This window comes from Propithecus coquereli, unplaced genomic scaffold, assembly GCF_000956105.1.
Source record: "Propithecus coquereli isolate 6110/MARCELLA unplaced genomic scaffold, Pcoq_1.0 Scaffold65, whole genome shotgun sequence".
Classification (NCBI taxonomy): domain Eukaryota; kingdom Metazoa; phylum Chordata; class Mammalia; order Primates; family Indriidae; genus Propithecus; species Propithecus coquereli.
The window spans coordinates 7,892,524-7,907,903 of record NW_012152507.1 but is presented as its reverse complement, the minus strand read 5'-3'; the positions used below and the strand labels follow the sequence as shown (position 1 = coordinate 7,907,903).

At 38.1% G+C, this 15,380-nt stretch overlaps 1 protein-coding gene across 1 annotated transcript in view; it reads right to left on the bottom strand.

Moving 5' to 3' along the window:
- The window catches only part of CEP57 (centrosomal protein 57kDa), a 43,006-nt gene extending 28,062 nt beyond the window's left edge, over positions 1-14,944 (bottom strand). Inside the window, exons 1-2 of the mRNA XM_012660066.1 lie at positions 14,663-14,944; positions 4,704-4,860 (exon numbers count right to left, since the gene is read on the bottom strand). Of these exons, the coding sequence (XP_012515520.1) occupies positions 4,704-4,860; positions 14,663-14,707 (202 nt within the window). The 5' untranslated portion in view covers positions 14,708-14,944. The remainder of the gene's footprint in view (positions 1-4,703; positions 4,861-14,662) is intronic.
- Positions 14,945-15,380: the final 436 nt, after the last annotated feature.

The window sequence follows — 15,380 nt, the reverse complement described above, 5'->3', positions numbered from 1 at the left end:
GGGGGTGGGGGTGGGGAATGGTTTCAGGATGATTTAAGCACATTACATTTATTGTGAACTTTATTTCTCACCATAATGTACAATCAGTGAGAGCCCTGAGCATGTTTTCCTGCAACTAGATGGTCCCATCTGGAGGTGATGGGAGACAGTGACTGATGTGACAGGAGGTGGAGCTCAGGCGATGGGGAGCAGCTATAAATACAGATGAAGTTTTACTGGCTCACCAGTCACTCACATCCTGCTGTGAGGCCCAGTTCATAACAGGACCAGTATGGTCCGTGCTGGGATTGGGGACCGCTGAATTAGAAGAAAATTAGCAGCAATCCCTTTCTCCCTAACTCTTTACCTGGCACAACTTTACCACATCTTAGTAATTCATCCTTGACCTGACATAGCCAGTGGTTCACTCCCTAACTTCACTGCATTTCTGAAATACCTGGGGAGCATTTATTTATTTATTTTTGAGACAGGCTGAAGTGCAGTGGCATCATCATAGTTCACTGTAACCTCCAACTCCTGGCCTCAAATGATCTGCTTCAGCCTCCCAACGTGCTAGGATTACAGGAATAAGCCACCACATCCAGCCCTGGGGAGCATTTAAAAATCACAATGCCTAGGACATACCCCATACAAAAAGAAAAAAAAAATCTAAAAGATATCTAAAAGAATATTTTGAATGAAAGCCAGGAGTCCAAGAAGACTCTCAGGTGATTCTAACATGTGAAGTCTGGAAACTGCTTTAAGTGACTTCAAGGAGCACTAAAAGAGTGGAAGACTTTCTATCCACTTTTCAAGCCGAGTGTGTCATTCATTTAGAAGACTGAAGTGCACGGTGTACATTAAGCTTAGCAGATCTCAATGTTATCTATTGTTAATAACAAAGTCAGGTTTATCTGTTGTTTAGAACATTTTTATTATTAATACATCAATATGGGTTTGCTGTAGATTAAGGGAGAAAGAAAACAATCTGCATCTTTTGTTTCTCCAATATTGCTGTCTTGGTAGTTCTCTACCTTTCTGACTGTTCCTACTTTTTAGCTCACTATTTAAATAGTACTTTTCAGAGCTCTTTTCTCCTTATACTTTCTCCTTGAAGAAATCCCTCACAGGCTTCATCCACTACTATATCCTTGATGATGCCTAAGTTCATTAGTGTAGCATTCTCTATTATACTCCGGACTTATATTTTTCACTTGCTTTCTGTTCACTTCCATCTAACTCACAGGCACTTTAAATTTGATATAGCCAAAACCATATCATTCCTTGATACGATACTCTATCTTTCCTGTGACCTGTCTTAATCGCACCATTATCCATACTAGAAAATTTGGACTCCAAGATTTCTCCATCTTCCTCACAGCCCACATCAAAGCATGCTGCCACTGCTTTAGTTTAGATTTATTTCTGATGTAAATTTCAGTTCAACAAACATTTGTATACCACACATAATGTGTAAGGTATTCTGCAAGGAGGAGGAGATAACATAAAGGAGATAATATAATATTAAGGAGATAATATAAAGGAGATAATATAATATCAAGATGATCTCTGCCTTCAAGGAGCTATCATCTAGATTCTAGACAAGATGCTGCCATCTACATTCTTCCTATACCTGGTAAAAATATTTACTTGAACAAAACACTATTCTGAATGTACTCCTATCCTTTATTACAGTGGTTTTCAAATGCATGAGCCCATGGAGGGCAGGATTCTTGAGGCCTTTCCTAGGCTCTGTGAAGTCAACACTATTTTCATAATACTAGTAAGACTTTTTGCTCTTTCCACTGTGTTAATGTTTGCCAATGATGATGCAAAAGCAGTGTTAGGTAAAACTGCCAATTTTAGCTCAAATTAAGGAAGTGGCACTAAACTGTAATTTTAAGCATTATATTCTCCACTGTCACACACTCCCAGGAAGGAAAAACAAAGCAACAAGGTCCTTGACAAAGTAGTAAAAACGTCAAGTTTGCAAGCCTTTCACATGCTATACTTTTACCGAAATTTTCTTCTTATAAAAGTGTACTCCTTCTTTAAAGCCCACATTATACAGTTTTTCCCTCTTCCCCTGAAGTCTTCCTTTCCTCTAGCTTCCCCAACACACAGACCTCTCCCTGCCTGCCCCAAATGTCTTTTCTGAACTCTCTTGGCCCTTTCTTTGTACCTCATAGCCTTCATTTTTTTGTGGTTTGGAAGGGGATGGTGGTTACTGTGTCTACCCTTATCATTTTGAAAATATTGTTGGATTAATACAAGAACTGCTATAAAAGTATAATGGATATGAATGATCATCCTGGGGCACTGCTTAAACAGTTCATATCCCTGTGCTCTGAAGGCATAAAAGCTTATTTACTGCCTTGCATGCTAATTTTTCTTATATCTCCTTTTCTTCCTTCCCTCTTATATTCCTTAAAACCACTACTGTCACACTCAAGAAGAATTTTGCTTTATTAGTAACATACTGGGCTAAACATTTACTGACTCTATGTGAATTGATCTGCCCACTTAATTTTTCTTATTCTTTCATTCTTTAATAAATTGCCTTTTTCTGAACTTTTTTAAAAGTTTTTTTTCATGGATGTAAAGATTACACTAGAACTACATAGAATACTGTAAAGGAAGAATTCATGTCTAATTCTTAGATGTTGTGTTTCCTGTTAGAACTCTGTTACATGGTTATTTTAGTTTGTGCTTATTTTTAAATAAGAAATTATTACTGAAACCCATTGATTTCTGTTGTACTGTGGGATTCAGTTGTTTATATTTGCTTTTAAAATCTGTTGTTTTAATGTCGTGCAATTTATTTTTTTTAATTGCCAAAGCCTTCAATTGCTATATTCTGATAAGTAGCACCTTTACCAATTGTTTTAGCTTTTAAATTAACATTTTTTTTTTTTTTTTTTTGAGACAGAGTCTCCCTCTGTTGCCCTGGATAGTACAGTGGCTGCAACCTCAAACTCCTGGGCTCAAGTGATCCTCTTGCATCAGCCTGCCAAGTAGCTGGGACTACATGTGCGTGCCATGATGCCTAGCTAATTTTTCTATTTTTAGTAGAGATGGGGGTCTCACTCTTACTCAGGCTGGGTCTCAAACTCCTGAGCTCAAGCAACCCTCCTGTCTCAGCCTCTGCTGAGTGCTGAGTGCTAGGATTACAGACGTGAGCCACCTTGCCCAGCCAACATTTTCTTTATCACTGAGATGCAGTATCTTCCAAAGAGGTTTCTACTTAGCAAATATCAAGTATTGAAATTCTTAAAAGACACCAGACTATTTGCTTACATTTACTTCAGTACACACTTTTGAGCCTCCATTAAAATGGGCTAAAATTTACAACGCAACTATACTTAGATATTATTATCTTCCCGGTATTTTACTGTTCAATCAGTCTACAGTTTGAAAAACAATTTCATCAGGAGATTAACTTTTTAAGATACGTAAAATACACCTCAGTTGAAACAAAAAAGTTCCTCAACTAATTTACAAATCCCTGTTTAGCTTATGAAGTGGCTAATATGTCTTTTACCTAGAGAATCAGCAACACAAGTAATTGTTGCAATATTAGTGATTAAACACAACTTTGAAAAAAATGAAATACGGCAGCATTTCAAATAAAGCAAATACATTTCATTTAAACCTCTCTCTTGTACACAAAGTATAAGGTAGATATATTTTAAAAGTTATAGATGAAGAAACATCTCAAAGATGATTAATATCCTCCTGCTGCTGCAGGGGACCATAAAGAAAGCATGAAAAGAAACAAGGACAGTTTCTAGAAGCAAAGACTGTCCCCAGCTGACAGTCTGCTAGGCAACAGAAACTCAGTCCTGAACTACAAGGAACTGAATTTGGCCAAGAATCTGAATGAGACTGGAAGCAGATTTTCCCCAGAGCCTCCAGTAAAGAACACAGCTCCAGCCAATATCTTAATTTCAGCCTTATAAGACCCTAAGTAGAGGCCCCAGATGAGTCTACCTAGACTTCTGACCTACAAAAAACTGTGAGATAATAAATAAATTAGTGTTATTTAAAGCTGTTAAGTTTGTGGCAATTTGTTAAGGCAGCAAGAAAGCCAACACAGATGGCAGGTTCCAGGAACAAATATATTTCAAAGTAACCAAAGCAAAGGAAGGGTAAAGAAAAAGAGAAGAGAAGCTACGGATGGAGTTGGTAAGGCAGATAAAATCTAGGTTATAAAAAATTTAAGGACTTATGTAAGCCATGGAGAGGTACTAAAACTTTTTTGTTTAAAGTGGGAGAGATGATGGATAATAATAAATGTTAGAAATGTTGTTAACTGGGGATGAGAAGGAGAAAATGGGCAGGGAGATTAATCAGGAGTGTATTGCGAACATCTAGGCAACAGATGATGAGTACCTGAACCAAAGAAAGGAGAACAAAAAGAGACAGTACTAATAGGCTTTTGGGATATTTCAGAAACAAAAATACAAGTCTTGGTTCCTGATTGACATTGGAGATGACAAAAGCAGTCACAGATGACTCAAGTATTTTAGCTTCAGTGATCTGGTGGATGAAGATGTTCAACAATCAATATAAGGAGCCCAAGAAAAGCACAGTATTTTGAGGAGGCTAAAAACTGGAAGGGGGAAATATCCTTTCCTCTAATTTCAAAATAATGGAGGATAAAATTAAGAATTTTAAAGCAGTAAGTAGACACAAATAACATCTATTTTGTTAGGTGCTATTACCTCTGCTGTTGCTTTCAGGATAGGCAAGCGTAGGCTTATTTGGGGAGCGTCGTAGATCACTATTCAGGAAAGGCTTATCGGATGGATATACTACATACGGAGACGAAGAATGGCGAACTATACTTCCATTAGACCTTGATGGTTCACCTAAGGCGTTCTGAAAAATAAAAACATACAAATTATCTTACAAAAATTTAAACCACACATAGCGCATTTAAACCACTAATATTCAAGACTGAGAACTGGACTGTCCATAAGAATATGGATAGAGGCAACAGGAAAAAATAGAGCCCACAGACTATATACAATAGAATTCAATCATTATTTATTTAAAAAATATAACTTTTAAAGTGTTTCATATTTTCCTAAATGTAGACATATGCCAGATACTATAAAAAGAAAATAATGCTCTAACAACTCCAATACAAATGCTGTGCAGAAATATTTACACATGGTACTCACAATGAACTTTAATAAACTGTATCTTAAAAATATGCACTGTGAAACATACATTCAGAAAAGTAAGTATGGTCTTTATCCAGGGCCAGAAACTGCTACAAATGATTGAATTTCTCTATCCTCAATCAACAAAATACTGCCTGAATATTTACAGTGTCCAAAACTCCAGAAAGAAAATAAGACATTGTCCTTGCCTCAAAGAATTTATGTTTAGTAAGAAAAAAGGGAAACAATAAGAAAACATTAAGGCTTATCAAACATCCAAATATAATGCTCTATTTCCACATATTCACCACTCTGTCATGAATGACATTCTGTTAAATTTGGGATTCTACATGATAATTCTCAATCCAAAGACACTGTTTATCTGTAGTAGGTGACTTCCTATTAATAGATGACCTACAGTGGGGGAAATAACAGAGAAGCTGAGGGCTAAGGTGGAATATATGACTGCCAGCTGATCGAAATTCTCAGACATTTTTCTTTTTCAAACGGCCACAGCAAACTAGGTTTCTCAATTCTAACCTTTGGAGAACTATATTTTTTAAGTACCAGAATAACGTGTGTTCAGAAAAGTACAAAGGAACAGTGAATATTTACAATAACAGTAAATAACTCCTGAAATAAACAAAGGCTATCAAAATACCTACACTGTATTTAAATCTTACTAAAAATTGAAGATTCTACTTCCATGTTAAAAACTATACAAATTTCCAGTTGATTTAATATATTAACAAAACATTTTATATTTATATAAATATAAAACATATACCATGGCTGTGAAAACCAATGGTGGAGACAAAGAGCTAAGGAGCTAAGGTAGGGACAAATCTCAAAAGCAGTACTCAATAAATAAATGCAAAGTCTACCACAGTAAGTGTGTTTGTATGCAACAAGGACAAATATTTCTCATTTTCCAAACTTAATGGTAAATTGACATCTGGTATAGAGATAACTAGAAAATAGGATGAGTTTTCAATTCTTTATAATATGGTCAAAGGTCTTGCAAAGGATTATGAATTACCGCACAACTTAATTTCAAATATGATTTGTCACACAAAACGTTAGGTCTTCATTGGTTACCTACATCCTACCATTTAACATCCAAAAAAGTTAAGTGACTTGCCTACCACTCCTATCACCCTTGCCTCAAAAGAATCAGGGAGTCACATAAATTATGTGATTAACTGAACAATAAACTAGTTCTCAAAAGAAAACCCTCCAACCTACCTATATCTGTTCTCATACATTCTACATCCACTCCTGTGAAAGAAATAATAGCTTGTGTAATGGACTTGTCTCCATTTACCTAGTTACAGTCTTGGTTCTTGTAATTAACTTCTATTTCTCCCTCCCTACTACATCTTCCACATTCTCATTAAGGACAAAAAAGAAAAGAAAAGAAAGAAAAGAAGAGAAAAGACAAGACAAACATTAAAAAAAGAGCCTGAGATTTAGGACTTCCCTCTAGTTCTAGCCTCATTTCTCAGCTTATCTTATAACAATCTATCAAAAGAATTGCTTGTAATTGTTGCCACCTCTTGAATCACCTCTCCTCTCACCTACTCCAAAGAAATAGCTCTTCAAAATCAATGATTTCTACATTGCTGAATTCAAAGACCTCCCAGAAGCATGACAGAGTAATCATTTCATCTCAAAACTTTCCTTAATGGATGCAACATCACACTCTCTGGTTTTCCTCCTAGAGGCTCTTCTTCTTCTTTTTTTTTTTAATCAACATGAATTCCCTTGATAATTTCGTCCACTCACAGGGCTTTAAAAAGCCTCTAAGTATTTGCAGATACCTCAAGTTTAAATATGGAATCAAGAGCTCTCCCTTTCAAACTCTACACTCATATCCACCTTTCTACTACTCATTATCTCCACTCAGATATCTAATGGGCACCTCAAATTTAACAGGTCTATACCCAAATTCTTGTTAGTCCCAAAACCTGCTCCTCTCCTAGCATATCAAAATAAAAGGCATACCATTTATCCAGCTGCTCAGGTTAAATTAAAATCCCTAGATGCAGTCATTTCTCATACATCCAACATTCAATCTTTACTGGCACTAAATCTTTTTCGGTTCTGTCTTCAGAATATATCCAGAAACTCTTCAACTTCTCATCAGTTCCACAACTACGACCCTGGTTCACACCATCGTGATCTTTTGTCTGGGCTAACATAACAGCCTCTAAACTGCTCTTGTCCACATTGCCTTGGTCTGTTGTCCAAGGAGTTCGCTAGTCATAATGATCCTTTAAAAAAGTTAATCAATTAAAGCAATATTCCTAATCAAAATCCTCCAATAGCTTTTTACCACAGAATAAAACCCAAAGTTTTTACCATAGCTTATAAAGCCATACATAATCAAACCCCAGGCTAACCCTAACACTCTCTCTTCACACCATCTCCCTCCTTCCCTATTTTACAGCCATACTCACCACCATACTGACATGCACAATACACTCCATTTTCACGTGCTAAGTACCCGGAAAGCAGTTTTCCTCACTTCATTCAGATTATCTGCTCAAAAGTGTCAGTGAGGCCTTACCAGACCACCCTATCTAAAATAGCAACTATCTGTCACTCTATCTTCTTACTTTTTTTTGAAACACTTATCACTGCATTTTTATTATCTGTATGCCCTGTGGCATAATTAAAAAAATTTATATTTAGTTTTTCCCTGGTTCCAGATAGAGATTCAAAAACTCCTGCAATTTCTTAAATATAGCAGTGTCTTGGGTGATTCATGGTTGGGTCCCTAGGTAACTTCAGGTTTGAAGATATCTTCTGAGGGCTAGTTGTCACAAAAACCAACCACCTGATAGTAGAGAACTACAAATTCCATCCCTACACTCTGACCTCAGGGGAGGGGAGGAGCTGAGATTGAGCCCAATCACAAATAGATAACGATAATAATTTAATCAGTTTTGCCTATGCAATGAAACCTCAATAAGATAACTCTTGAATAATTAGGTTTGGGGAGGTTTTGGATGGGTGAACACACTGATGATCTATGGAGGTGGTGTAAAGGGTATGGAAGCAAGCCCTTCACACTTTTCCTATGTTTCTTCCATTTGACTATTCCTGAGCTGTATCCATTATAATGAAACTGTAACTGTTTAAGTATAGTACTTTCCTGAGTACTATAAGTCGTTCTAGCAAAGTTGTGGGAACCCCTTAAGTTTTAGTCAGTGGAGCAGAAATGAAGGTGCCTTAGGGATACCCAGGACTTTCGGCTGCTGACTTAAGTGGGGCAGTCTTGTGAGTCTGTGCCCCTTACTGTGTGGGGGTCTGAGCTACATCTCGGTAGTGTCAGAACTGAAATAACTGTAGGACACCCAGTTAGTGCAGAAGTGTTGTTGGAGAAATGTATACGTGTTCCTACTAGAGTTTAAGTTCCAATAAAGATGCTCAAATGTTTAATAAATCTGTGGAAATAACAGTACAATTTCTCTGCAAAACAGGAGAACTGCACATTATTTATTAAAAAATTATCCTTTTTGATAAAGTTACTATAATTCCTTGAGAGATAATCAAAAGTTTTTGGTTTCCTTTTCATCAAATAGCAACAAATAGCAAAAATACCACAGGAAGGCCTGTAGAAAGCCCAAGGCTTCCAACTCCCAATCTGATTCCAAGCATTCAGTAAAAATTACTCCAACTAAATTATGTTTCTAGGGTACAGTTTCAGGATTAAAGGCAAAATGCTTAACCTGATCACCGATGGCTTATGGTGTTAGGGCAAATATCCTATTTAGGAACACTTAAAATTCAAATATTTATTGAACATCTCTGTATGACACTGTGTTAAGTATGAAGGATGACTAAAAAATGTGTATTGCTTTATTTTTAAGTGGAATGTGCAACATGGCTAGAATAAATTAGGTAGATAAAATTCAAATACAAAACGCTGGTGGGCTGCTAAATTGGATGTAACAGAGACCAAGTGCAAATTAAATTCAGATGCATTCAATAACAGACCATTGCTTCAGATTACTGTGGTAAAGGAAGGTTTCTAATAGTGCTGAAATCAATACTGAGTCCTGCAGATTGACCTGTGTTTTAACAGGCAAACTAGAAATGGGTATGAAAAGCAATTGTTCCGGCCGGGCGCGATGGCTCACGTCTGTAATCCTAGCACTCTGGGAGGCCGAGGCAGGCGGATTGTTTGAGCTCAGGAGTTCGAGACCAGCCTGAGCAAGAGCGAGACCCTGTCTCTACTAAAAATAGAAAGAAATTAATCAGACAACTAAAAATATATAGAAAAAAAAAATTAGCTGGGCATGGTGGTGCGTGCCTGTAGTCCCAGCCTACTTGGGAGGCTGAGGCAGAAGGATTGCTTGAGTCCAGGAGTTTGAGGTTGCTGTGAGCTAGGCTGACGCCGCGGCACTCACTCTAGCCTGGGCAAAAAGAGTGAGACTCTGTCTCAAAAAAAAAAAAAAAGGCAATTGTTCCCAGGTTAATGAATACATTAGTTTAGCTGTAAAAAGGTTTGTGTATAGAAGTTGAAGAAAATTGGAGAACCAAGTCAAGGTCCAAAGGTGGAGGAACTTAATGTAAGAGCTCTAAGCAGTCTTCATAATCAATGCAACAGTTTTAAAGAATCAATTTGAGTTTCACAAAACATTCAACAGATATTTTAACCCTTACACAAAGACTTTAAGAAAACAGAAAAAGAGGGAACCCATTCATTTTATAAGTCTGTCTTGATCCCAAAACCAGGTAACAATGTAAGAAAGAAAAATTATAGGTCATTAGTTCCTGATAAACAAATTTAAACATCTTAAACAAAAAACTGAGTAAATCATACCAACTATACAGAAAGGATAAAACAATATGATAAAGGTGGGGTTAGTCTAGTAATGCAGAACTGGATGAACACTATAATGTCTTTTAACATAATTTATCCTATTAAAGTAAAAATCCACATGATTATCAACAAATGTTAAAATGCATTCAATAAAACTTGATATCCAGCAATTATTAAAAACTACTTTCTTATGAGGTTTTACAAAAAACATGGCAAACATACTCAATGGTGCAAAATTTGTGACATTCCTTTTAAAATGAGGAACAAGACAAAGGTATCTACACAACAACTTCTGGTCAACTTTGTACTGCATTTCCTAGTCCATTGCCATTAAGGCAATGGTAAGAACTAACAGATGTTAAGATAGAAAAGAAAGAAGAATCCAAACTTCACAGATTATGACTGTCTAAATAGAAAACACCAAATAATCCTCAATTATTACAATTAATTAGAGTTTGGCAAGGTTGCTGGATAAAATATGTAAGAATCGGTAATTCTATATACTAGTTAGAAAATGCAACTTATGAAAATATATCACACAATAAACTAGAAATAAATTTAATAAATATACAAGATTTGAAATTATAAAAATGTTAAAGTTCTAAGTGAGCTAGGATTGCAAATCGCTGGGAAAGGATGAGTTTTCAACAAGTATTGCCGAGACAACTGTGTATTTTAAGTAAAAACATTGAACAGGATCCCTACACCTCACAGCATACAAATTAATGTCAAGTAAATTAAACACTTAAAAGGCTTCAACTTTAGGCCAGGTGTGGTGGCTCACGCCTGTAATCTTAGCACTTTGGGAGGCTGAGGTGGGAGGATCACTTAAGGCTAGAAGTTCCAGACCAGCCTGAGCCACACAGGAGTTTCTACAAAGAATAAAAAAAAAAAAATTAGCTGGGCGTGGTGGTGGGTCCTGTAGTCCCAGTTACTACGAAGGCTGGGGCAGGAGGATCACCTGAGCCCGAGAGCTCCAAGGGTTGTAGTGAGCTACCATCAAGCCAGTGCACTCTAACCTGGGCAACAGAATGAGATCCTGTCTCAAAACAAACAAAACTCCAATTTTAAAATTTGTAGAGAAAAATATATAAGAATATAATCAAGGCTTTGGAGCAAAGGAATTTTTAAACAAAAATCACTAATTATAAGACCAAAATTTTACATTAAAATTAAGAATTCCTATTAATGAAAAGATATGAAAGACAAGCCAAGGTGTATGTGGAATAGTCCTAACAGACTGAGGATTAACATCCAGAATATATAAAAGAATGCTTATATAAAAAAAAGGCAACCCAATTGAAAAGGAAGCAAAAGACATGAACAAGCATTTCACAGAAGAAAAAACACACAAAATACTAAAGAAATAGGGAAAAAAGGGTGCATCTTCACCAATGATTACTAGAGCACATATTACAAAAGAACAAGATGTCATTTGACACCCCACCACTTAGCAAAAATTTACAAGTGGGACAATATCACCCATTTAAGAGGATATCAAAGAGGGCTGCTGGTGGAACATACTGGTATAATCGCTTTGGAAAACAATTTAGCATAACCAAGTAACGCTGAAGATGCACATATACTATGCACCAGCAATTTCACTCATAGGCATATCTGCCGAACTGTTTTCTCTCTCCCCTTTTTGGAAAATGATACGGGCTGAGCCACTATACATATTGCACAACCCACTCCTGAGTTGTAACCCACAGACCAGCCTGCAGTTTGAAAAATCACTCCTCTAGAGTTACCCCTCACAAACCTTTTCTCTCAGGACCCCTTTATACTTTTTAAAAAATTTAGTGAAGAGTGCCTCTGTTTTACATCTTTACAAATCTCTTTTTTAATGCCTGGCTTAAAATAAGGATGCTGGATTCTCTTATCTGCTTCTGCCTTCACTGTTAGATATGTCATTTTGGTTTAAGCATATAAAGGAAATCTAATCTCCCACAAACATGCAGTTGGATATAGAGAAATCTTGTAGACTTCCTGAGAGGGTCTCACAGACACACAATATTATATATTAATATGATCTTAAAATGTACGGAAGTGGGTGGGTGTGGGGGGAAGGAGGAACAGAAATATGCAAAAAAAGGGCATGAAGGTATTCATTTTATTATTCTTAAAAACAAATCTTACAAGGGTGTTGGTTATTGGGAAAATAACAAAAGGCTGAAAGACAATATTCTGTATTTCAACACTATGCTGCCCATACTTCTACACAGCATTAAATTATGCCCAGAGTTGTTTTTCTGCCCTTTCCATCAGTGAGTTGGTACACAGTAATCAATAAATGTTACCTGCTGTTGCTACTCTTCTTGCTGCTTTGCAGTGAAACAATACTTAAAAAGACCAATTGAAACTTATCGCCTATTTCCATGTTGTTTACATTTTGAGATTTACATAGTCTCTGCTTCCTAATGACTGTTACTTGTGAATCTACTTGTTAAAAATCCTTGCCTGGTTAAAAAAAAAAAACCAAAAAAACAAAAAAAAAACCCCTCCATTTACTACAACTAGGTTCATGTGTTTATCAATGCTAAATACAGTTAAATATATCTGAGGTGTTAATGTTTACAACCCTAAAATCTGAATGAATAGTCTTTGGGGTTCAAGTGTGTAGTTTTTAAAAGAATCTTTTTATGTTGTCTTATTGATTAGCTGTTTGTTAAGACAAAGTGCTTTCACAATTCTGTTGGAAATGGTAGCCTTATTTTTGATGGGGCATCTAAGCAGGGTCACTTCTTACACACCAAGAAACCAACTAAAGTTAGTCATTTTTGTTTTGAGAAATAGCTTCCAAATTAGACATTTTGATGTAGCAGGTCTAGTTGGTTAAGAAGGTTGTTATATTTTGATTTGTAAAGGATCTAGACATTCTTAGCATACTCTTAATCCACTTTAAGCTGAGTTTAGCACAATAAATATATATGGTTTTCTATTTAACACTTTTTGGGATTTCTGTCAAGACTACCATAAGGACTCAGGGTTGACTATATCCCAGTACCACTGCTCAGCTAGACTGCCTTCGCATAGTACAGCTCAACTCAACATTTAGAGGAGTATTCCCCTTGTTCAGTCTTCAAGTGCTTGAATTTGGATGGTAGTGAAAAGCCCTTTTCTTCCAGGTTTAATTAATCACATCTCCTATATAATCTTTTCTATCTACTGACACTTCTAATAGTTTCACTTATTTTTCTTTCCTTTTACTGACCTAATTCTTGAGTGAACTCTATTTGCTTTATTCATTACTTCTCCTTAACCTCCCTAGACCTCTCTGCAAACTTCTTACTCCCATTTCGCCAAGACTTTGTTATACTTCTGGCCTCATTATCATAAATTCTAACAGCTTCAGAAAGCTGAAACTGAGAATATGTGTGATTTCCCCGCGGTTACTCTGCTAAGTGTTCCCTACACTCCTAGCTTCTATGAAATTTATCCTAATATTTTCCTGGCTTCTTCCCTCGTTACTTCTCTTTTCTCATGTTTTCATCTACTTTTCCAATTCATCTCACCCAACTCTATCTCCTTATTACCTTTGCTCATTCCAAAGCATCTCAAGTTTTCTGAAAGCACCTATTGTCTTGGCACATACTCCAAAACGTCTGTAGTGCCTTTTTATCTTTCCACTAGTCTTGTGACAAGCAATTACAACTCCTATAAGCAGCTAGCACCATCTTCCTGTGTAGGAAATCTTCTCTAGTTTACCCAAGCACTGCTAATCTCTCCAATTTAGATTATTCTAGTATGGTAGCACTTATCAGGCTACCTGTTTCTTCAAAGCAGGATTTCTGTCCTATTCATCTGTGTAATTTTAAAGCCTAACAGCATGCCAGGCACCGAACATTTGCTAAACAAACATATAACAGTTCCAATTTTTGCACTGTCACGTTTACTAACCCCGAGTCCTTATGGTAGTCTTAACAGAAAGCCCAAAAAGTGTCAAATAGAAAACCATATATATTTATTGTGCTAAACTCAGCTTAAAGAGATAGGATTAAGAGAATCCTACCTCATCTCAATGCCGCGGTTCCCAAAACACTAAGCGTTCGACACTATAATTTGATAAACACCAGTGACTAAACTGGCTGGGGACTCTTGCGAAGGCAAAAACAATATTTAAGACCAGTTCCTCCGGCCGCCTCTCCAAAACGGCATTTCCACATTGTAGTCCTAATAATACTACGGAAAGCAAGCTCTTTGGCTACTAGGATCAGGCTACGAAGTTAATGAGAGGATAGGAAGGGGAGGCACTGCAGCTAAAGGAAACAGCACAAGCAATAACTAGAACGCTCAAGACTGCGCTAGGAGACTGGCGCGCCTACCTGGTCTCGGCCAGTTTCCAAGAGGGGCCGTTACACCCACGTGACCAGAGGAGCTATGTTTTTGCAGGCCAGCGAGTGGGTAGTTACCGCAGCCGAGCTCTGGCAATGTTCAGCAACCTGGCCTACTACGCCAAGACGTGAATGAGGGATGGGGAATGCAACGGGCGAAGCCAGTTTTACTGCAAGCCAGAGGGTGCAGCCTCGACGAAGAAGTAGTTAGCGGGAGCCAGGGTGGCGCGAGCCGATTTAGGCGGGCGCTCCCCCACCGTTCTCCAGGATGGGGCCAGAAGCTGGACCGAGGAGCGCACTAAAACGTGAGGTAACGCCAAAAGGCGCTGGGAACGTCAACTGCTTCTTACCGAGAACTGAGAACCAGAAGCCGCAGAGACCGACGCTGCCGCCATCTTTCTGCCTGCCCACGGGGACCTCCGCAGCTCCGGTGCGGTCTGGGTTCTCGTGCTCTTATTCAGACTCGAGAGCCGCCCACCAGGGGCGACCTTAAGCCTAACCCCTGATGGAAGGGGCAGGGGTGCTGGTGCCGGGTTTAGAAACCCCTGCCACACTCTCCCTCAGGGACGCCCACGCTCACCGAGCACACAGAAAAGACCACACGTCCTAACGGACGTCTTCAATAGCCAATCAAAAGAGCAGACATCTTCCTGTAGTGGGAGAGAACCCGCCTCTTCCCCCGGTGACGTCACAAGGTAGCGCGCAGCTGAGCCTGCTGGGGGTCGACAAAGCTGTGGGCTACCAGTCGGCTCCGAGGGGATTCTACGAAGGGGCGGGACTTCTCGAGGAGGAGATGGGGGCGCAGGGTAGTGTCGTCGCCAGTGGCAACTGAGTGGAATGACTGAAATAGAATAAAAGCGAATGCGAAGTTGAGACACTCCATCAATTCACTCGGACTAAATGCTGGAGAGAGAGTGAGTTTGACTTGGGGACGCCTCTCCAGGTGAAATACTTACCTTTTGGCCAATAACGTACGATTAGGAGGGGCTTAATGATTTGGTCCAATAGAAGTCAAGGGAAAAAAAGTAGCGGCAGAGAGCGAACCTTTCGCGAACATTTGCCCAATTG